The 21,749-nt window shown below is 42.1% G+C and overlaps 1 protein-coding gene across 1 annotated transcript; it reads left to right on the top strand.

Moving 5' to 3' along the window:
• The first annotated feature begins 5,047 nt into the window (after positions 1-5,047).
• On the top strand, positions 5,048-9,277 carry Map1lc3c (microtubule associated protein 1 light chain 3 gamma). Its single transcript, XM_027928461.2, has 4 exons — positions 5,048-5,105; positions 5,213-5,268; positions 5,413-5,519; positions 8,748-9,277. Exons 1-4 carry the CDS (start codon positions 5,048-5,050, stop codon positions 8,986-8,988), a joined length of 462 nt encoding a protein of 153 aa, XP_027784262.2. The 3' UTR covers positions 8,989-9,277.
• Positions 9,278-21,749: the final 12,472 nt, after the last annotated feature.

Raw genomic sequence — 21,749 nt, 5'->3', positions numbered from 1 at the left:
CTTAAGTGATGATAATAAAGATGATGAAGGCGGATGAATGCAGGCTTTCACTGCCTGGATCCCCCGTCCAGGACTGAAGCACGTCGTCATTCCTCTGCTGTGGGAGTACTGGTGAACTGGACAGTAAATACTAGAAGTGAGTGCACTGTGGTTTGAGAACGAAAGAGTAAACAATAATTATTATAAGGACTATGGAATTTCACATCTTTTGCTGGGGGATATCAATGCTTCCCAGAAAATAAATGAAATGCTGAAAGTGATTCATCACTAAGTATGAAAGTATCACAAAGTATGAAATCCAGAGGACCTCTTTGGCAGAGACTCCTATATCCTCCAACTCCAGAGAAGACTGAACTATCAATCTAAGCCTCATGTGTTTTGCCAACATCAAGACCCTGGTTGAGAATTATTAGAATCTGAGATTTGGGCTGGGATATAATTGGGTCAATGCACTTGAAAATCCTGAACCCTGAGGTTCCCTTGAAAAATCTAGTCTGCTCTTTACAGGTAAAGGTTTGAACTCGCCTCTTGCCTGAAAACCAAACAGTAATGTTTGCCTTAGAAGACAACATATATCCCTGCTTAGGATATACTCCAACTCTCTTCCTGGCCATTATGCTGACAACTAGGTCTAGGTTACAACACAGCCCAGCTGAGTTAACTGTGACCTAAATTTGGTCATTAGCAAATGGCCAGTAGGAGAGGTAGGGTATATCCTCCATCCAAGGGAGCTGCAGGAGCTAGCCAACAACATGTACCCCCAGGAGACAGGAGAGAACACCTGGGCCAGGATTCTGAATGTGCTGGTTGAGAGGGATATATGAAACATAAAATTATGAAGTTGAGAAGGCATGAAATATGAAGTTAGATAAGGGAAATGTTATTGGCAGAAAAACATTTTCCTCTTATATGGATTTGATTTACTGTCAAGGAACCTGCAAGATGCTGCCTCTAGTATGATGCTAAGGTGACTAGCGGAAGCTCAAACAAGCAGTAGCCCCCATAGAAAGTGCTTCTGCCAGATGGAAGACATCTGCAGGAGATTTTTTATTATTATTATTTATTTAGGTACTGGGGATTGGACCCAGGGGTACTCTACAACTGAGCATATCCCCAGCCCTCTTTAATTTTTATCTTAAGACGGTGTCTTGTTAATTTGATGAGGCTAGTCTCAAACTTGGGACCCTCCTGTCACAGGCTTTCAAGTCACTGAAGATTGCATGGTTTCCCACACACCTGGCTTCTGCTGGAGAATATTAACATGATTGATGGGACACCTCATATGTAAACCATAACACATTTATATGGGACAGATAATTATACATATTAATATACTTTCTCTGAGGCTATGCTAACTCTCCCACCCTCTGTCATAGAATAAAAAAAAAAATCTGGAAATCCCAAATAATGATATCAATCCAGTATATTAGTGACAACATGTTTATCTAATCAGATTAACAAGTGACAAATCCATTAGAAGTCTTGGTAAGTCACATGTAATTCACTGATGGGACATAAATATTTCAATGACTCAGTAAGTGGGTTTTTTGCTTATTTGTTTGTTTGTTTGGGGGGGCAGGATAGAAAAATTTCCAGCATTAAAATTATTTCAATAATTCATCTCCAAATAAGTGGAGATGCCTGTAATCCCAATGACTCCAGAGGCTGAGGCAGAAGGATTTCAAGTTTGAAACTTAGTAAGACCCTCAGCAATTAACCAAGACCCTGTCTCTAAATAAATAAATAGCTGGGATGTATTTCAGTGGTAGAGCACCCTTGGGTTCAACCCCTATACCAAACAAAATGAAACTATTTTACAAATTAATCGGGTTGTGAGCTCAAGTGACTTAATAGTAACTCATTTGGGACTGGAAACTAGATTTATTTATATCCTTTGATGATCTGACTCCTCAACTCTCAACTTAGCAAGGCCTTAAGCAACTTAGTGAGACTCCGTCTCAAAATAAAAACAAAAAGGGCTGGAAATGTGGTCTAGTGGTTAAGTGCCTCTGGGTTCAATGTCTGGTACAAAAAAAAAAACCTCAGGGGAACTTTTATGAGGACCAGGCAATACCCTGAGGTGGCCTGAGAATCTTTGACCTCTATGAAATGGAAATGTTGAAGAAGATTTCCAGTTCCTTGGCCCTCCAACCTGCAGAGTGCTCTTATTTCAGAGGCACACATTTCACTTTGATCTTGTGATAATTTTCCAAATTTGTTTTCTCACTGTCATCAGAGCTTGTGGCCAGAAAGGATGAACGACAACAGCAACAGGGAGCACAATGGATCCATTCTAGTCACTCCTAGAGCCTCAAACACCCTACTGGCCAAGAGCAGGCCTATTTTTAATGACATCGGAGAAACTGAGTCAGTTTAGGAGACTCCTCTGGAATGATTAAAATCATCCAAGGAGGGCATTACAGAGCAAGAAGATCCTGATGGAGTCAGTGTGATGCTAACATTAAGGGGCACTGGAGCAACAGCCATAGTGATCCTGAGGGCGTGGGCACCTGCACGTGTGCTCAGGGCTTCACACATGTTAAGCAAGGGATGGGGTATGTCACTGATCTACTCCCCATCTTCTGGGTACTAATCTTAAAGCTCTGTTTACATAGCACTACATTACCTTGTTTTGGTTTTTCTGTTGTTTGTTTCGGCGGGGCGGGGGGGGGGGGGGATGGGTGGGTTGTTTTGGACTTTTTTTCAGAGCCAAGAACTGAACCCAAGTTCTCGCACGTGCTAGGCAAGTGCTCTACCCCACCAACGCCAAGATTGCATGCTACGAATATTAATGTAGGAAGGCTTCACAAAATTTCTGTTCACATTTCATAAGAAGGAAAAACTCTTTTTTGTTCAAGATGCAAATTTTGAGGAGGAAATAGACAATAATTTCAAATGTCAAGGATCAGAGATGAAATAGAGCTGAAAAAAGGGATTTGTGTGCACTGCTGACCCTCAAAGAGCAGTACCTTAGTGTTGGGACAGACCCCAGATTACAGAGCTGCAAGAGCCAGAAGCACTGAGCTAAGTGAGCTCAATGGAGTTTTCTCAAGGCTCCAGGAAGTGTAAGCAGAGAGGGCCTGGCTATTAGCTATCCTGGGTATGAGTAGCCTGACAGCACTCCTATTTATTGAGCTTCAGCTGTGTCATTTCCTAGATATGTGCACATCACATATATTTCCACATTTAATCCTCACACTACTTCATGAGATGAGTGAAACCCTACCCATCTTGCTAATGAACTCATTTGCTGAATGAGTTCCAAAGAGGTTAACTTTCTAGTAAGCAGGAGTTAGAACCCATCTGTTTCCAAAGCTCTTTTTACAACAGTCACATGCCTGGTAGAGCCAAGGGAGGGTTGACTAGTTGTTATTTTAAGAAAGGAGAGGCTTAGGCACGGTCATTGGCGGAAAGGAATAAATCCTCCCTAATGCCTATGCAAAACCTCCCACTCTGCCACTCTTGTCTTACCAGCTCACTCTCTAGGTCCTGAATTCCAAATGTATTTCACCCTACCAATATCTGGTCTGAGAAGACAGAGGTGGGGCCAGGTGGGACCAGGTGGAGTGAGAATGTGGTTAATGGGAATCACAATAAGCTCAACCTGCCTAGTTTGGTGGCACACTGCTATGATCCCCACTAGTCCAGAGGCTGAGTCTTAAGAATCACAAATCTGAGACCAGCCTCAGCAACTTAGCAAGACCCTATCTCAAAATAAAAATAAAAAGGAATGGAGATGTAGTTCAGTGGTAAAGTACCCCTGCATTCAATCCCCAGTACCGGGAAAACCAAACAGAACAAAAACAAACATCAACTATCTTTTTTCACATGCTTTGTCTTCAGGACAAGTCAAGCTGTAAGAAACATATTTCCCACTGCAAATGTGTGATCTACATTGTGAGCTACGTCAGTTTTCTGTTTATTAAAATATAGCTGGGCACAATGGTGCACACCTCTAATCCCAGCAGCTTGGGAGGCTGAGACAGGAGAATCAAAAGTTCAAGTCCAGCCTCAACAATTTAGAGAGTCCCTAAACAATTTTTTGAGACCCTGTCTCAAAATAAAGAAAAATTAAAAGGGTTGGGGATCCAGTTCAGTGATAAAGTGCCCCTGGTTCAATCTTTAGTACCAAAATAAAATATCTATAGATAGGACTCCAATCAAGAGTGGGCACTTGCTCCAGCCATTTTTCCCAGGACTGTTCCTATTCTTTACGTCCAAATCCATATAGCATTAGCAACTGGAATCACCTCCCAGCTCCCTTCCCCTAAGCCCCCAACCCCAGAAGCACTAACCAGATCAGATAGCACCTTGGACACCTGATCCCCTCAAAAGAAAAGTGAAAGGGAAGCAGGAGGGAAGAATCAAAAATTGAAAGATCAGTTTGGTACTAGGCACTAGGCATCCTTTACATATACTGGTTCATTTAAGCCTCACATACCCACTCTGAGTTATGTATTAGTGAAATAACTGAAAATACCACTTGATAAACAAAATCATTTATCTGAAGATCTGAATTTAAGGTGAATAGGTGGGAGGTTCAGACCTGAAACTAGCTTTGCCTGGTCCTGGAGTCTGGGTCCGCCATTGGGAATTGGAACATCTGGATTGGGTCCCACCTAAAGTGCATTCTGGCCAAATGGTCTGAAGCACAAAAATGTCCTCAGCATAAGGCAATTTCACCTCTCCAAAGTCCTCAGCCCAGAACTAGGCTGTTGGAGTTTATAGCCAATGATTTTATTATGGATCCTAATTTCTTTAGCAAAGAAACATCTTGAACTGGTCATGAACAAAGTGACTTTCTCTGACCAGTGAGCAGGTGGCTATTCCATTTCCATCCTCAGAACTGACCTCCTGCTGCCCAGGGAGGGGGAGTGGGGAGAAGGGAGGGTGAGGAGAGCCTGATGTCACTCAGCCCTACATAAGGGCCTCTTTTAGGATCCTGCAGGCAATTTGGAAGCAGCTGGAGGAGCGAGTTAGGTCCTGGTTGTGGGATTTTTTTTTTTTTCTTTTTAAAGACAGACACAAACACAGCTGTTGGGTAAAAATGCCGCCTCCACAGAAAATCCCAAACCTCAAACCTTTCAAGCAGAGGAAGAACTTAGGTAAAGTTCTTGGGGGAGCTCGCTGGGTTACCAGAGAAAAAAGCAGAGCAAAAGATGCAGCCTGCTCTTACTGTCTACTTATTCTTTTGTACTTGAACTGTTCGCAGCAACCAGACAACAGGAAGTTGCTGGAATCCGGGCAAAGTTCCCAAACAAGATCCCGGTAAGACTCCATTGTACTTCCTTAGTGGGGCCTGGGATCCTGTCCTCTGATTAAATCAAGACCCGCTGGAGGCCTCCCTCCTCTGTTCCAAGTTCCTAGCACTGAGCTCTGAATTTCATTCTGAAGGGCTGAAACTCTTGACAGGTGATAGTGGAGCGCTACCCCAGAGAGCAGTTCTTGCCCCTGCTGGACAAAACCAAGTTCCTGGTCCCGCAGGAGCTGACCATGACCCAGTTCCTCAGCCTCATCCGGTAAGTGACAGTGCACGCAGGTGCTTGTGTGTGTGTGTGTGTGTGTGGTGTGTGTGTGTGTGTGTGTGTGTATGTGCCTGTGCAAATGCCTGCTGTGCGTACCTGGGCCTTTTCTTTGTTCTTTGGTTGTTTGATTTGGGGGGGTGGGGGGGGAGGCCTACAGGAGAAGATAGATTGGTTTTTGTGACTCATCTTTATATTTTGTAGTATCCTGAAAAGATACTCTTAGAACTACTCTATTTTAAACAGGTGGGGAAAACCCCCCAGACAACAGTTCTAAAAATCTGCCAAGATTTCTAAGAATTTCCTAAAGTAGTCTTGGCTCCAAGCTACTCCAGAAGAGCCTTTCTTTCAGATACCATCTGAAACCTAGTCTGTCTGTCCCCTGGAGCAATTCCTCCTCCAAGTGTTTGTGCGCCTGGAGGAGCCGGACCTTTTCAGAGGGGAAGGGCTTTTTGCACTGCTCAGAAAATGAAGTTGGAGCACAAGACCCTCTCCTCCCTTTGGTTTAAGGTAAAGGCACAGCCAAGAAAATGCAGCTAGTTTTAAAGTATGAGAGAGCCGGGCGCGGTGGAGCACACCTGTAATCCCAGTGGCTCTGGAGGCCCAGACAGGAGGATCGCAAGTTCAAAACCAGTCTCAGCAATGGCGAAACACTTAGCAACTCAGTGGGACCCTGTCTCTAAATAAAATACAAAATAGGGCTGGGGATGCGGCTCAGTGGTTGAGCGCCCGAGTTCAATCCCCAGTACCCCCCCCCCAAAAAAAAGTGTCAGAGGGTTAAGATGAAAATGTGGAGAAAATAGAGACAGTGGGGAAGTCTTTTTCTTGGTATTTGAGTTTGAACCCAGGGGTGCTTTTCCACAGAGCTACATCCCCAGTTCTTTTCTTTTTAAATATTTGTCTATTTATCTATTTATTTATTGGTACTGCTGAAACAGAGGTGCGTTCCATCCCCAGCGCTTTTTATTTTTTATTTTGTGACAGAGTCTCGCTAAGTTGCTTAGGACCTCCCTAAATTGCTGAAGCTGGATTTGAATTTGCAATCCTCCTGCCTGAGTTTCCCAAATTGCTGGGATTACAGGTGGCACCATCTGCCTAGCTATTTTTATTTTTATTTTTTTAGGTACCTGGGACTGAACCCAAGGGGCACTTAACCAGTGAGCCACATCCTTAACCCTTTTTATATTTTATTTAGAGGCAGAGTTTCACTAAGTTGCTTAGGGCCTCCCAAGTTGCTGAGGCTGGATTTGAACTTGGGATCCTGCTGCCTCAGTCTCCTGACTCTCTGGGATTACAGGCAAGGGCCACTGCACTCAGCTATTTTTTTTTTTTTTTTTTTTTTTGAGACAGAATCTCACTAAATTGCTGAGGCTGGCCCCCAACGTGCTTTCCCCCAACTCAGCCTCCTAAATCTCTGGGGATAGGGAAGTCTTCATAGTGTTGAAAAGTCTGTTTGGAAGTACACTCTTGAATGTTTGGTTTTAATTTTTTTTTTTTTTTACTCCGTTATATAAAAGCATTCCCATTTTCTCCTCTCAGGGACATTTCTTTGTTAAGGTTAGTCTGGTGTGAATGCAGGTGACTGGAGGTAGAATGAAAGTCAGGGATTATATCCCGGCATCAGGGCTGGGAATGTAACTCAGTGGTGGAGTGCATGCTTGGGGCCATGAGTTCGATCCCCAGCAAGAAAAAAAAATATTCTGGATCCCAACACATTCTGTCAGTACTTAACCCCCCCACTCCACCCCCCAAAAAAGGCCTTTGAGTTTTGAGACTATTCCCTCCTGTGTCACCATCACTCTCAACTTAGATCTCCATCCCAAATTTGATTCTCCTCAATGATTTGAGTGCCCACTGTGTTCTGGGGTGCTTTCTGGGTTCTGGGATGCAGCCATGAACAGGCTAGATAAAGATCCCCTGTCCATAGCCTCCTCCCCCACACCTCTACCCTCATCAAAAGCAAACCTGCAGAAGATGGATATGGAAGCTCTGAGAACAAGAATGCTTCCTTCCCAGCTGGTGGCAACACTCCCAGCCCCAGCTTTCCCTGCCCCCATTGTAGAACAATTATTTTTTACCCAAAGACAGCTGGACATTGTCAGGGCTGGAACATTTGGCGATATGAGTTAGGTGTCATCTGTGGTGGAGGTGAGTCTGACCTTAATGACTGACTTCACATATTATATGGCTGTAAAATGCATCAGGTTCCAGTCACTCCCATCCATCACTGCCCTGTGGACTTAGCCCTCCTGAAAGTTTAAAGCTCTGATGTTGTGAGTGCCACTGTCACCAATTAAAGTGAACAGAAGTGTGTGCTTAAGGTGAGACTGACCCTTCCCCTGGGTTTCTGTGTTTTCATGCCAGATGAATTGGAACTTAACAGCCTTTGATGTTTAAAGCATGTCAACTTTGCTGCCTCCCTATCTCCTTGATGTCAGGGGAGTAACAGCAGGGTAGAGGAAGGATGCACTTTGAGGCAGAAGATCCCCTCCAATGGCCATTCCCAGGCTGTCCAACAATGAGACAGATGCTGGGGAAGATACTTTTAATGTCGGGGCTTATTTGCTTAGAATTTTTGTATTGGCAAGTCTCCTCATTAATAATGAGATTATCTGATACTTTGGGCCTAACTGGGAGTCTGTGTGATTCCTACATCTCCTGGGAAAGGGTAGGGAGCTGGTCAGTCATCTTGAGCATCGTGACCCTATAGATTTGTTGCAGAAAGCTCAGTTCTCATCCCCAATGCCAATGTATTAACGAGGACACAATTTTGAGAAAAATGAAAAAGGTTTATTGCTTTGCTAGCAAAGGAGAAACACAGGGGACTCCTGTCCCAAAGGCTGTGTCCTACCCATCTGCAGGAATAGGGAGCTTTTATAGTAGTAATTCAGAGAAAATGAAATTAGGGAGGAGAGATCAGGGAGAAGTTTAGGGAAAAGAAGATTGGGAAAAAGAAAAATCTAAGTTTCAAAGCCACAAGGGATATAGTCAAAACATCAAGTGAGGGCTGGGGCTGTAGCTCAGTGGCAGAGCTCTTGCCTAGCATATGTGAGTCACTGGGTTTAATCCTTAGCACCACATAAAAATAAACAGATAAAATAAAAAAATCTGTCCATCTATAACTACAAAAAAAAAAAAAAAAAAAAAAATCAAATGAACCCCTGTTACAGATTCTTGGGCTGCTTCTCAGATCAACCCCTCATATCACCCTCATCCCCATCCCAGGAGCCGAATGGTCCTAAGAGCCACTGAAGCCTTTTACCTGCTGGTGAACAACAAGAGCCTGGTCAGCATGAATGTGACCATGGCGGAGATCTACAGGGACTACAAGGATGAGGATGGCTTCGTATACATGACCTACGCCTCCCAAGAGACATTTGGTTCCTTAGCATCGGCAGACCCCAGTGACCTCGGGGACAGATCTGCAGTCCTCAATAGCCCACTTCAAGAAGAATTTGTCCTCTGAACTGTGCACCAGGTGCTGACGGAAGGAACTGCTTTTCTTCTGCATGGGCACTGGAGGGGCCAGAAGGGGCCAGAGATGGATGGTGTGATGAGCTCCAACCAGTGACAGCCAAGCTGTGGCTCTTTCCGGTTTATCTTTTCTGCGCTCCATGCTCTTATATTCTCTAAGAAAAATATGGGCTTTTGTTAAGTTTTATGAATAGCAACTCTCTTCTGAATAAGAAATGTTTAGCTTATATGATGGTTTTGTATGATGAGCTGGTGATATGAGTTAGGTGTCATCTGTGGTGGAGGTGAGTCCGACCTTAATGACTGACTTCACTCCCTGCGGGGAGAAATCCAATGTGGAGGTAGATTTATGGAGAACCTATGACCCATGATACACTGGTGTTGGTGAAACCAGGTGAAACCAGTGAAAATCATGATCAACTCATTTGGGGGGGATCCTTATTTGTCCTTAGAAATAATATTTCCTCAGCATTTACCCTCTTTAGCTATTTCCTCTTACTTCCTTTTGTGTGTGTGTCTATGCCATACATATTCATGTCAAACTTGTAACTTCTCAATATAAAGTTATTAAAACCATCTGAGCATTTAAATCTGTGTGCCAGTCTTTATTCCAAGCACCCTTTGTGCCTTAGCTCCTTATCACAACTCTCTATGGTTAACTATTCTTATCATTTTACAGATAAGGAAGCTGAGGCCCAGAAAAAGTCAAGATCATTTTCAGATTCACACAACACAGTCCACCAGGAGGACTTGAGTTCAGGAAATCTGGTTTTTGAAGCCATGAGCCTAACTCTGTGCTACCTGAAGAGCAGTTGCTCTCCTCGATGAGCGCCTACCAATCCTTGAGCTATGCAGTGTGGGTGACACTAACACGGCCTTGGGGAGCATAGTGTCAACTGGAAGCTTCAGCAGCACTCCTTAGATGCATCAGCAGCAGTAGCAGCACAGCAAGCCATAAATGCTCCAACTGTGTTTGGAGGGAATTGGTAACATAAGGTTTTATGGGAAGTTCAGCTTGAGCTGAGTTATGAAGTGTGTATGAGAATTTTATTTAGGAAAGAGTTTTATTTATTCATATTCAGCAAACATTTATTGAGTGCTTACTTTTTGCTAAACACTATATTGGGTCCTGACAATACAACAATAAACAAAATAGGCAAAACAAAACAAACAAACAAAAAACACCCCAGTCCTCCTTTAATTAAAGGCATGCACAGATTTATTGCAGTGAATCCCAATAATATGTATAATTATAATGCACCAAAAATATGAAAAAAATCCAATAAAAATAATTCTAGCAAAGAAAGACATGATATTCAAATACTTATTAAGTACAATAAAAAAGATGATGAAGATGGAGATTAGAAGATAAGAAAACAAAATGATTGGCACATGGAATTCATTATCTAGGATAGTCTAAGAAGGAATAATTTTCACTTGGATCAAAATGGTGAAAAGGAGACAGTGGTAGATAAATAGCTTTTGTTGAAGAAGCTGAGGCTCAGAGATGGTGTGATCTCCCTAAGTGCCCTCAGCAGTGCCATGCCTGGTGTTATCCTCAGCTCCCTTTGAGGGTCTGCTGTTCCTGTTCCAGGCTGCTCCTCTGCCAGCAGCTTTTCCCTCCTTGCTTGCCAAAGAGGACAATTCCTCCAAAACTCATCCTTTGAGTCAGCTTCACCATATGCCAAGTAAAAACATCGTCTCCCGAATTTGTTCTCCAGACGAATCCTTGTTGCTTTACCTTGATCCAGTGAAGCTATTTCCCAAAGAAATCTACTTCTTAGGATTCACTTTGAACTTGATGAGGGCCCTTGGTTCCTAAATATTCACTGAACTGTCCATGGCCAGTGCTGTTCCTCTTGCTTTCAACCGTCTTCACCTCTTTGGTCTTCACTGGATCACAAAATGTGGGCTGTCCACTGAGGTATGTCCCCAGCCCTTTTTATTATTATTATTATTTTTATTTTGAGACAGGGTCCTGCTATGTTGCTGAGGCTGGCCTTCCTGCCTCCGCCTCCTGAGTTGCGGGGATTACAGGGATTCACTACTGTACCGACTGGGTGAGCTCTTGTGTTATGTTTGGTTTTTAAGATGCTCCCTGGTGTAGATCCCTCTCACATATAAACAGTGTGGAGATGTTAAGGATGTCTTCAGTTGCCTTGTTTAGGGTAGGCATTGTTTGGTCCTTAACCAAACCTCAGTGTATGAGCCCAGCAACCACTCTGTTATGCTACTCATGGAGTCTGGGCAAGGGGATTTCAGAAAGTATACAGACAGTAGCAACAGGTTTGCTCTGCTCCAACATGTTGGGGGACTCAGCTGGGAAGATCCAAATGTCTGTGAATGACTCGAAGGTCTGGGAACTGGAATCATCTGGGGGATTTTCGTTCACCTCCCTGACCCCTGGGCTGGGCTGACTTGAGGCTGGGCCCAGTTGAGATTGAGGACTGGCATGGCTCTAAGAGGCCTCTCAACATTGGGGCTGGATTCCAGGTGCAAGCATCATCAGAAGGAACATCTGGAGGCTGGGGATATGGGCCAGAGACAGCTCAGAAGTAAAGCACTTGCCTAACATATTCGAGATCCTGAATTTGATCCCCAGTACCACAAAGAAAAGAAAGATAGAAACAGCTGGAGAACATATGATCCAAGAATCCAAGACAGCAGCTGACCTGTCAGTAGGAGATGGGTTTCAATCAATTTTTAGTGTGGATATTTTTTTTCTTTTGTTAGCATTTACACTGTTAACTTAAAATTAATTGGCAATTTGTACTCTGAATTATGACCACTTTTAGTCTATTTTAAACTTTCTATTGAGTTTTTATTAGCTGAGTAATAATTACCCGATTCTTTGTGTTTGTTTTTTTTCAATGAAAGATTTTCCCATGAAGATGCTTTTCTGGAGAGAAGGGGGTACCAGGGATTGAGCCCAAGGGTGTTTAACCATTGAGCAACATTCCCAGCCCTTTTTATTTTTTTATCTTGTGACAGGGTCTAACTGAGTTGCATAGGGTCTTGCTAAATTGTTGAGGCTGGCCTCAAACTTGCAATCTTCCTGCCTCAGCTTCCTGAGCCACGGGGATTACAGGCATGCACCACCACACCCGGTTTAGATGCTTTTTATTATATGGTCTTTTCCTTGTGGCTTCTGATATTCACGTTTCCCAATAGACTCTTCCAACTCCAAAATTAGGAGGGGTGTGTGTGTGTGTGTGTGTGTGTGTGTGTGTGTCTATCCAATACTCTTATTGTTTACATAATGTTTACACTTAAGTGTTTGAAGCAACTAGAATTTATTTTGGTAATAGATGCATATGCCAGGTTCCATTATTTTTCCAAATCTCTAACCTATTGTCACATGTGCATTTACTGAATAATCTCTCCATGAGTGTTTAAATTTTTTGCAACCATGTTTCTATGTCTTAGTAGCACAATAACACCAAGAAAACTCTTAAAGAACATGGACTATAACTGTTTTTAAAGAATTCCTCATTGCTCCCAGCAATGCTAAATACATCTTAGGTATTTAATATTATTAAAATATTAAAATACTAAATATTAATATTAAATATTAATTTACTTGGTGGAAAATTAGAGAAACTACAGTGTCAACTTCATAGAAAGAAAACAGAACTATTGAGTTTTGATATGAGTGACTGTTTTCATAGTGGTTTGGTCAAGCTTGGAAACCACTGATGTTTTTTGGGGGGTTCTCTTTTTGTAATCCATTAGTCACTTTCTCACCTTGATAAGTGGGCCCACATAGAAAATGCAGGTGCTTATATAACCACAAACGTGGGATCTACAGTGCCTATACATGAGATCAGCAAACTAATGCCTATGGGCCATCTGACTTGGGGCCTATTTTTATTAATATTTGTTGGAATGCCATCATGACAATGGTAGTTATCTCTGGCTGCTTTAGGTCACAAAGGCTAGGATGAGTAGCTGTGGCAGAGACCACACAACTTATAATACCTAACATACTTGCTATTTGACCCATCATCCTGGGGGTGAAGAATGTTGTTCTGAAGACTGGCATCATCAGCATCATCTTGCAGCTTTTAAAAAAATGTAGACTCTCAGGCCACTTCTCAGAACTACTGACTCACAATCTGCAATTTATTAATCTCTCCAGATGATTCATATGCACATTAGCGTTTGAGAAGCACTGGGCTAGTCTTCTGTGGAAGAAGCAGTCATCTTGTGTGGAAACTCCATTGCTGCTTCTGTTCCCCTCCTGTTGGAAAAGTTCCATCATGATGCTTCATCTACATCCATCTTATTTCTGGCTCAAATTCACATCAACATATTGAGCATGTACCTTGGCCTAGTACTGTATTTATAGACAGTGTGCTGTTGTAGGAAGAGCTGGGACTTTGTTATAAGATGGACTTGGGTCCAAAAGGTGGTTCTGTGATGTGCATGTAGAAAAGTATTCAATCTCTGAATCAGTTTTATCATTTGCAAAAACAAAGCAAACAACAACAAACAGAAAACTCCTAGTCTAGGCTTTAGAACAGGAAGATCTTCTGAACAGGCTATTTGGAAAGATCTGTACTCCTTTAGTTCCAAAGTTTTCTATTCATATGTTCCTCACAAGTGATAAAGTCTCAAGGGCAGCAAGTAAAAGACTACACCTGGAAGCCCAGAGACTCCAGAGGCTGAGACCTGAGGATTGCAAGTTCAAGGCCAGCCTCAGCAACATAGTGAGGCCCGAAGCAACTTAGCAACACCCTGTCTCAAAAATAAAAAGGGGCTGGGGGTGTAGCTTAGTGGTAAAGTTCCCCTGAGTTCAGTTCCTTAGTACAAACAAATAAACTATACCTGGAATTGCATTCTTCACCTCTAGCCAGCTCAAGGCTCAAGAGGCCTCTACTGAAGATTGTCAGAGCTAAATAATACCACTAGATGGCGCCAACAGAGTTCATTCGGATTAAGGTAAAAATACTTGGTTGCCAACATAAATCCTCCAGTTTATAAGGCTCTTGATGAGTTTATTTAAACTTCTGAAAAGGACACCTCTAGCCAAAGGGAGAATAGAATAAATGTTGGGAGGAGAGTAAGCAGAATATTGAAATGTGTCTTCATTGACAGGAATGTCAGCTGGCCCACAAGAACTGCTGAGACCTTTGAAGAAACAGAATATTAGAAAGGAATACACAGGCTTCCAAACTTCTGGTGCTGCCATGACAATTAGTGCTCACAGATTAGGTTGTTATAAAGTGCCTAGGTGGATTATGGGAGCACATTTGGGAGTGAGGATTCAGACCACCATGTGAGAATGAGAAGTCAGGAAAGGAATAAAAGCAGAGGATTGGGGTGGGGTGGGGAGAATTTGATTGGTTGGTTTGGTTTTGTATCAGGGTTAAACCCAGGAGTGCTTAACCACTGAACAACATACCCAGAGCTTTTAATGTTTTGTTTTTGTTTTTGTTTTGAGACAGGGTCTTGCTAAATTGGTTAGGGCCCTGCTAAACTGCTAAGGCTGGCCCCAAATTTGCGATCCTGCTGCCTAGGCCTCCCGAGTCTCTGGATTACAGGCATGTGCCACCACACCAGAGAAAAGCAGAGAATTTCTAATAACAGAAATAAATCTAGTCCCAAAGGCTGATGTTATTTTCACCTTAAATGATGCCGAAAGATAAACACTCATGAGTACTAATTCAGAAAGCATAGCCACCTCGAGCCGGTGACACTCCAAATTATGGTATTAGGATGCCTTCCAACCAGTGTGGTAATGCACACCTGTAATCTCTGAAACTCTAGAGGCTGAGGCAGTAGGGTGGTGAGTTGGAGGCCTGCCTGGGCAACTTAGAGAGACCCTGTCTCAGAACTAAATAAGGACTGGGTATGTAGTGTTATGGACCAAGCTATATGGGCAATGACCAAACAGATTCCATTTTATCCTTAGACTCCATTTCATGTCAGAAATGCTTCTCCCGTGGGAAAACCCCACCTCTGTACCCATTAATATTTACCTAGCATAACATACTTGGCAATGCAAAATAGTAATTCTTATACAATGTAAAATTGTTCTCTTTGCTTTCCACTTTTCTTGGGCAATGTACCTTTTCAGAGATTGATTGTCTAGACGTTGGTAACCATTCTCTAACTTGTACTGAACTAGGGTAATTTTGACCCACTTCCCTTCTGCTTGCTTGCTGCTATGCCAACCTGGAAAGTCCTGTGGGAAATATCAATGTACCCATTGCATTGTCTCGCTCACTGCCAAATTCAGCTTCTGTACCTGCTTGCTTGAAGCTACATCAACCCAGATGTGGTTTTTGCCTTTAAATATCCTAAAATGCTCAGGCTTGGGGCTGTTCCTTGCAGAGACAGTTCCGAGTCCTGCTGGGAGCAGTCATCAGCTGGCCAGCTAAATAAAAACTATTCAATTTGGACAAAACTGGGACTTGGTGTGTTTTCTGAGCGACCTGCCCCCAACAGTAGCTCAGTGATAAAGCACCCCTGGGTTCACTCTCCAGTAGCAGAAAAAGAAATAAAAAAGTTGTCTCAATAATCCAAATCAGATGAACACCTCAAAGCCAACAGGGTAGACTCCTGAGTCAAGGGGCAACAGGAATCTGAATGAGGGGTGTGAATTCAGTGGTCAAGAATCTTCTCTGAATTATTTGCACTTCCAAGGTAATTTGATATTCAGAGAAGAACTTCCTAACTACCTGGATGAGGGACAGAAGATTTTTCATTACTGACAATGCCGGTCCCCAATTGGTGGGAAAAAAAAAAAAGTATCCCTTTGGGGTTTTTTTGTTGTTGTTGTTTAGGTACTATGAGGATTGAACCCAGGGGCACTCAACCACTGAGCCACATCTCCCACCCTTTTTTATATTTTATGTAGAGACAGGGTCTTGCTGAGTTGTTTGGGCCTTGCTAAATTTCGGAAGCTGACCTTGAACTCATGATCCTCCTGCCTCAGCCTCTGGAGCCACTGCGATTATAGGCCAGCACCACCACACCTGGTTTGTTGTTTTGTTGGTGGTACTGGAGATTTGACCTAGGGGCTCTCTATACCCTGGGCTATATCCTCTTTATTTTGAGACAGGGTCTGGTTTACTTGCCTAAGCTGTCCTTGAACTGGTGAGCCTCCTGCCTCAGCCTCCTGCATTGCTGGGATTATAGCCATACTCCACCATACCTGGCCTTTCCCACTTCCTTTTTTTTTTAATCTTCTGACTTTGGTTTTTACTTAACACAGTGGTTTCTAGTTCCATCCATTTTCCTGCAAATGACATAATTTCATTTTTTATGACAGAATAAAACTCTATCCAGTATATATGCCACATTTTCTTTATCCATTCATCTGTGGATGGACACCTGCGCTGGTTTCATAGTTGTAGCTATTGTGAATTGTGCTGCTATAAACATGGATATGCTGTGTCGCTATAGTATGCTGACTTTAATTCTTTTTGTTAGTTTTATTGATTTTATTTTTTTTAAATACACGACAGCGGAATGCATTACAATTCTTATTACACATATAGAGTTCAATTTTTCATATCTTTGTATTTAGAGTATGTTCACGCCAGCTCATGCCTTTATATGTGTACTTTGTTTTTGTTTGTTTGTTTGTTTGCATTACAATTCTGTACTGCATGCACTGGCTCTGTCTTGACCAAGCTCTTTTATTTTGAATACCTAACCATCATTGTTCCGGTTTGTCTGTGCTCAGAGTGTCCTTCCCTCTAGGGATGAACTCTTCCTAGTCTTCAAGTCTCAAGGTAGCCTCTTGGCTTGTTTATTTATGTGCTCCTTCCATTTCATTATTTATTTATTTATAAATATTGGGGATTGAACCCAGAGGTGCTTTACCACTGAGCCACATCCACAGCCCCCCACCTCCACCCTTTGTGACAGGGTCTCACTAGATTGCCCAGGCAATTCTCAAACTTGTGATCTTTATGCCTCAGCCCCTCAAGTAACTGGAATTATAGCCGTATGCCACCATGCTCGGGTCCCAGTTCTATTTGTTTATTTAAATTTTGAGACAGTCTTACTAAGTTGCTTAGGGCCTCCCTAAATTGCTGAATCTGGCCTCAAACTTTTGATCATCCTGTCTCAGCCTCCCAAGTTGCTAGGATTATAGGCATATACTCCGTACTGGACACACAGTAGTTTCAAACATATAGAACTATTCAGTTTTTGGATCCTCTGACTTTCCCTAGACTGTCTTCCACTCTGATGCACTAGAATATGTCAACTCCCTCTTTAAAACCAAGGACAATTGGCTTCTGCTGCAGGCATGGATGACCATTCCCACCTGAGTTCTTCTTGCATACACATCTTGTTCATACCTTTATTAGTGCCTACTCCACAATGTCTTAATTACTGTGCTCAGCCCCTTGCCTAGGAGAATCAAGTTATAGAAGCTGGGAATGTACTACAGTTGTACAGTGCTTGCCTAGTATGCGGGAAGCCCTGGGTTCAATCTCCAGCAACACAAAAAGAAGAAGAAAAAAGGTTGAATGTGTGAATAAACCACTATTAAGACAGAAAACATATTTTCTCATCTCCATCTATTTACTTTTACAGATAGACCTGTTCATATGGGGACAACAAAAGACATTTGCTGAAATTCGAAAACATAAGAAATGGGTGAACAAAAAAGATGTCGTAACTATTAGACCAGAGCTTCCTTATCCAAAGCATATTCAGACAAAACCCAGCTATTTAGATAATGAGATCAGATGAAATAAAGAGGAAAAATAATAGTGTATTGGGTCATCACATATGCTCAGATTTTCCAAGATGGTTGTAAGAACCTCTCAGAAAAAGTGATTTTGAGGTGGAAACCTAAAGGAATTGCCTGAGTGAGTGTATAGTAGGAAAAGTGTGGCTATGATGTAGGGGTATGGATGCGATGGTGGGAACAGTAGAAGATAGTAGCCCTGCCCCTCCCTTTATTTTTCAGGACTAATTACATTAATATTGGGTTTCAGACTAGATTTCAGAGACTGCAAATCCCTTCTATGAAGGAAACCAAGGTTAAGTACAGTATACAAAAATATTTTAAGTTCAGTCTCAGACAAATGCCTTTTAGAGACTTTATTTTTGTATTCTAGAGGATGATTTACTGAACAACTCATCCTGACTTCAAAGTATAGTATAAATATTTGCCTCTAGCTCCAAAGTCACTTAGATTGTCTCGCAACCTAGAAAGTTCTATACCCGCAGATACAGGACTTAGGGGCCCCTTTAAGTCCTGGCTCAAAATGGGCCTTCATTTCTTAAACGATCAAGAGGTTAAAATCCATGGCTTTATGTTCAACCGCAGGAAAATCACAGCTCCCCTCAAACCAGCTGTGGACATCCCTTGGTCTGGATGCTGCTCCCTGCCATTCGACTGAGTTACTCAGGTCCCTGTGCCAGCACCAACCTCCAGAACCACGGAAGATCCCCAGCTTGGCCCAATCGGCAACTCCCAGCAGTGGTGGAAGTCTTACAAGGATCTTTTATGTCAGTGGGGGGGGGGGGGAGAGCAACGGGATGATCAAGAATATAATTAGGGAGCATTCTCCTTCCTGAGTCTCAGGACCATTTTAAATAGTTTTTTGTCATCTTACTCGTCTTAGATAAAAGGATTTCCATTTCACCTCATCTCAGCCAATTTGGCATCTTCTTTTTGCAACCAGTAGATGTCTGACATAAAACTAAAATAAAGTTCAGTGTGGCTGTCCCTAGACCATACGAGGTACCCTAATTGGAAGAACTAGGGAAGCTTGACCTGGATAGGCTAGACACTCAGAGGGATCTGACCCAGCCTGGACTTGAATCCAAATGGAATAAGTGGACTTGAGAGAAGCTGGAGAGGGAAGTGGGGCTCTGGTTAGCACCAGTCTCTACAAGTCAGGCAATTCTGAGAAAAACTGAGGATCTCGGGGAAGCTCCAAGTATCAGCCAGAAACTGCCCTAGAGCATGAGCAGGGGATTCTTTCTTCCTGCATCATCCCTAGAGGAACAGGGAAAGGACATGGACTCCCCAGTGGTGATTCTGAGTGCCTCACTTCCACTCTCTAGAGAAATTTTTTTCCTGGTTTGAGGAAATTTCCAATTTTTTTTTTCTTCTTGATATTCCTATATTTTTTTTTTTGTTGTTGTTTTTTCCCCCTATTGTTCTTTCTCTCCCTCTCTCTCTCTCTTTATGAATTCTCATTATGTTTCCCAGGTTGGCCTTGAACTCCTGGGTTCAAGTGAACAAATAGTAGCAGGCACCACCGTGCCTGGCTTTCTTTTCTATTTTCTGTCTGGTTTGCTTGTCACGTGAAGGTTACAGTTCTCAAGCGCCAAGGATGGAAGGATACAGAATTTTACCCCTTCCTATATGATCCTGGACGTGGTTAACAAAATAGGTGGACTCTAAGTGGAAACCAAAATTTTGACTCCTTCAAAAGAATCTTCTCATATCCTCTGGATCAAGTTAGTTTTTCTGTAGTCTAACTGAAAAGTAGCTTAGCTAAGAAATGCTTGATCCAGAACAAAATGAAATGAATGTTGAAATTCAGGCTTTAATGTAAAAACTAGTACAAACTCACCTTGTAGTTAAAAGCCTGGCACATAGTAGGTATTCCATAAATAATGAATGAGTTCATTTTCATTTAGTGGGATTCCCCACCTAAAGAGGCATGAAGGACTACATTGGCCTTGAGCCCAAAGCCGCCAGGCCCACATCCTGAGTGGGTTAATGGCTAAATGACACAGGAATGACCCAAGGTCATTCCATATGTTCCACTGCTTCCCCAAGAATGTGTAAGTATACGGGTTTAGAATGCTTTACTAAATCGAGGAGACAGTTTGCTCAGATCAAAGGGGAAAAAAAGTTTATTTATAAATATGAAGTAAATAATAGAATGGGTAATTGTGGCCAAAATCTTAAAGATGACCTAAGAGTAGAAAACATGAGTATAATCTTATACTTCTGCTCCTGTCAATCGAGAAAGCAGTTCTGCTGATGAAGCGGAGAACATCTGTAATCCCAGAGACTTAGAATGTTGAGACAGGAGGATCACAAGTTCAAGACCAGCCTCAGCAACTTGGTGAGACCCTAAACAACTTAAAGAGAAACTGTCTTTAATAATAATAATAATAATAATAATAATAATAATAATAATAAGCTGGAGAAATGACTCAGTGGTAAAGTGCCTCTGGGTTCAATCTCCAGTACCTCGCCTCTTCAAAAAGAAAGAAAGAAAGAAAAGAAAAGAAAACAGTTTGACTGTAGAATGGATTAGAAGAGATTTTCCCTGAGTTTACTTAAATTTAGATGTATAAATAGCAATTGATAAGTAGTACACTACATAGGGCTCCTGGATAAATATCAATCTATTGAACCCTTCTTCTAGACACTGAGCTTTTATGTTAACACAATATAATTGAATATAATTCAACTTCACAAGTTGATTACACTTAGGCTTGATTTGCTTTTGGCTTCACTATCACAGATTCACATGCAACCGAAAGTTCTAGTAGATAACATGCATTGACCTCAATAATCCAGGCATTGCGCTAACTCCTTCCCTAAAGGGTTTTATTTAAACTTTAAAATAATTCTATGAAGCAGTTGCAATTATGATCCCCATTTTAGCAATGAGGAAATTGAGAGGTAGAGCACTTAGAGACCACCAGGCAACCGAGGGTAGAGCTGGGCATTGGTCTCTGGTTGGAGACTCTGGAACACAAACATCTCACTGCCCGTCACCTGCAAGGATCTTTGATTCCAATCTTACTGAACACTTTGCCTTTCCCCTAACTCACATAGCTTTCTTGTCCACTGGCCTTGTCATAAGCTCACCCTTCTGAGTTGTCCTGTGTTCCAGGAGAGTTTCCCTCATGGTTAACACAACTCCTTCATACCCATCTTGTCTAGGTAGGTCCACTCAGATCCATATATCTTTGGAACATTGGGATGAGTAGTAGCTGGGACCTTGCATGTCCAAATTCAAGGTGTCTTGCTCTCAGATTCACAAATTTTAAAAATCCTTTACATTAAATTTATGATTTAAAATCATAAATATTGCTAGGCGCAATGGAACATACCTATAATCCCAGCAACTCAGGGGCTGAGGCAGGAAAAGTGCAAGTTCTTTGCCAGACTCTGGGAAACTTAGAGAGACTCTGTCTCAAAATAAAAAATAAAAAGTGTTGGGATGTATCTCAGTGATATAAGCACCCCTTGGTTCAATCCCCTGTGCCAAAATAAATAACATAAATATTAAAATTTTTGCTTACATGAATGTTTTTGTACTAGATCATGATTTTTTGTGGGCCAGAACATTATTTGGTAACCCTAGGACCTGACACAAGCCAGTATTAAATAAATACTACTCCATCATTCTTAGAATGTGTACTTTCATGATTCCTAGTTATATATTTTTTTCCCCCAAAGTAATGGGAATGGAACTGTGGACCTCATGCGTGCTAGATAATGCTCTACTCACCCAGCCCAGGACTCCCAGTTACATACTGGATAATTCTTAGCTTTTATGGCAAGTTATGCAAGGTCCTTGATCATCAAACTACTTCTCTGGCCTCATTTTTTAGGACTCTGTTACTTATAACAAATGATAGACATATTTTAATTATGTTATCCAGTGTCCTGCATCAATACCATATTTTAGTGACTGTTACTTCTGCATGTGACTTTCCTTTCATTGAACACTGTGTCATTTTTATTGTGGTGGTTGTTGGTACCTGGGATTGAACCCAGGGGCACTTAACCACTGAACTACATCCCAG

The sequence above is a fragment of the Marmota flaviventris genome, chromosome 12 (genome assembly GCF_047511675.1).
Source record: "Marmota flaviventris isolate mMarFla1 chromosome 12, mMarFla1.hap1, whole genome shotgun sequence".
NCBI classification, from domain to species: Eukaryota; Metazoa; Chordata; class Mammalia; order Rodentia; family Sciuridae; genus Marmota; species Marmota flaviventris.
The sequence above is the reverse complement of the archived record's forward strand: the minus strand, read 5'-3'. Positions and strand labels throughout refer to the sequence as shown.

What these genes read in the sequence shown, in the direction of transcription:
- Map1lc3c (XM_027928461.2), top strand. Translation starts at nt 5,048, where the DNA reads ATGCCGCCTCCACAGAAAATCCCAAACCTCAAACCTTTCAAGCAGAGG. An exon ending in CAAGCAGAGGAAGAACTTAG is followed by an intron (nt 5,106 to 5,212) that starts GTAAAGTTCTTG and finishes AACTGTTCGCAG; the next exon opens with CAACCAGACAACAGGAAGTT. An exon ending in AGTTCCCAAACAAGATCCCG is followed by an intron (nt 5,269 to 5,412) that starts GTAAGACTCCAT and finishes AACTCTTGACAG; the next exon opens with GTGATAGTGGAGCGCTACCC.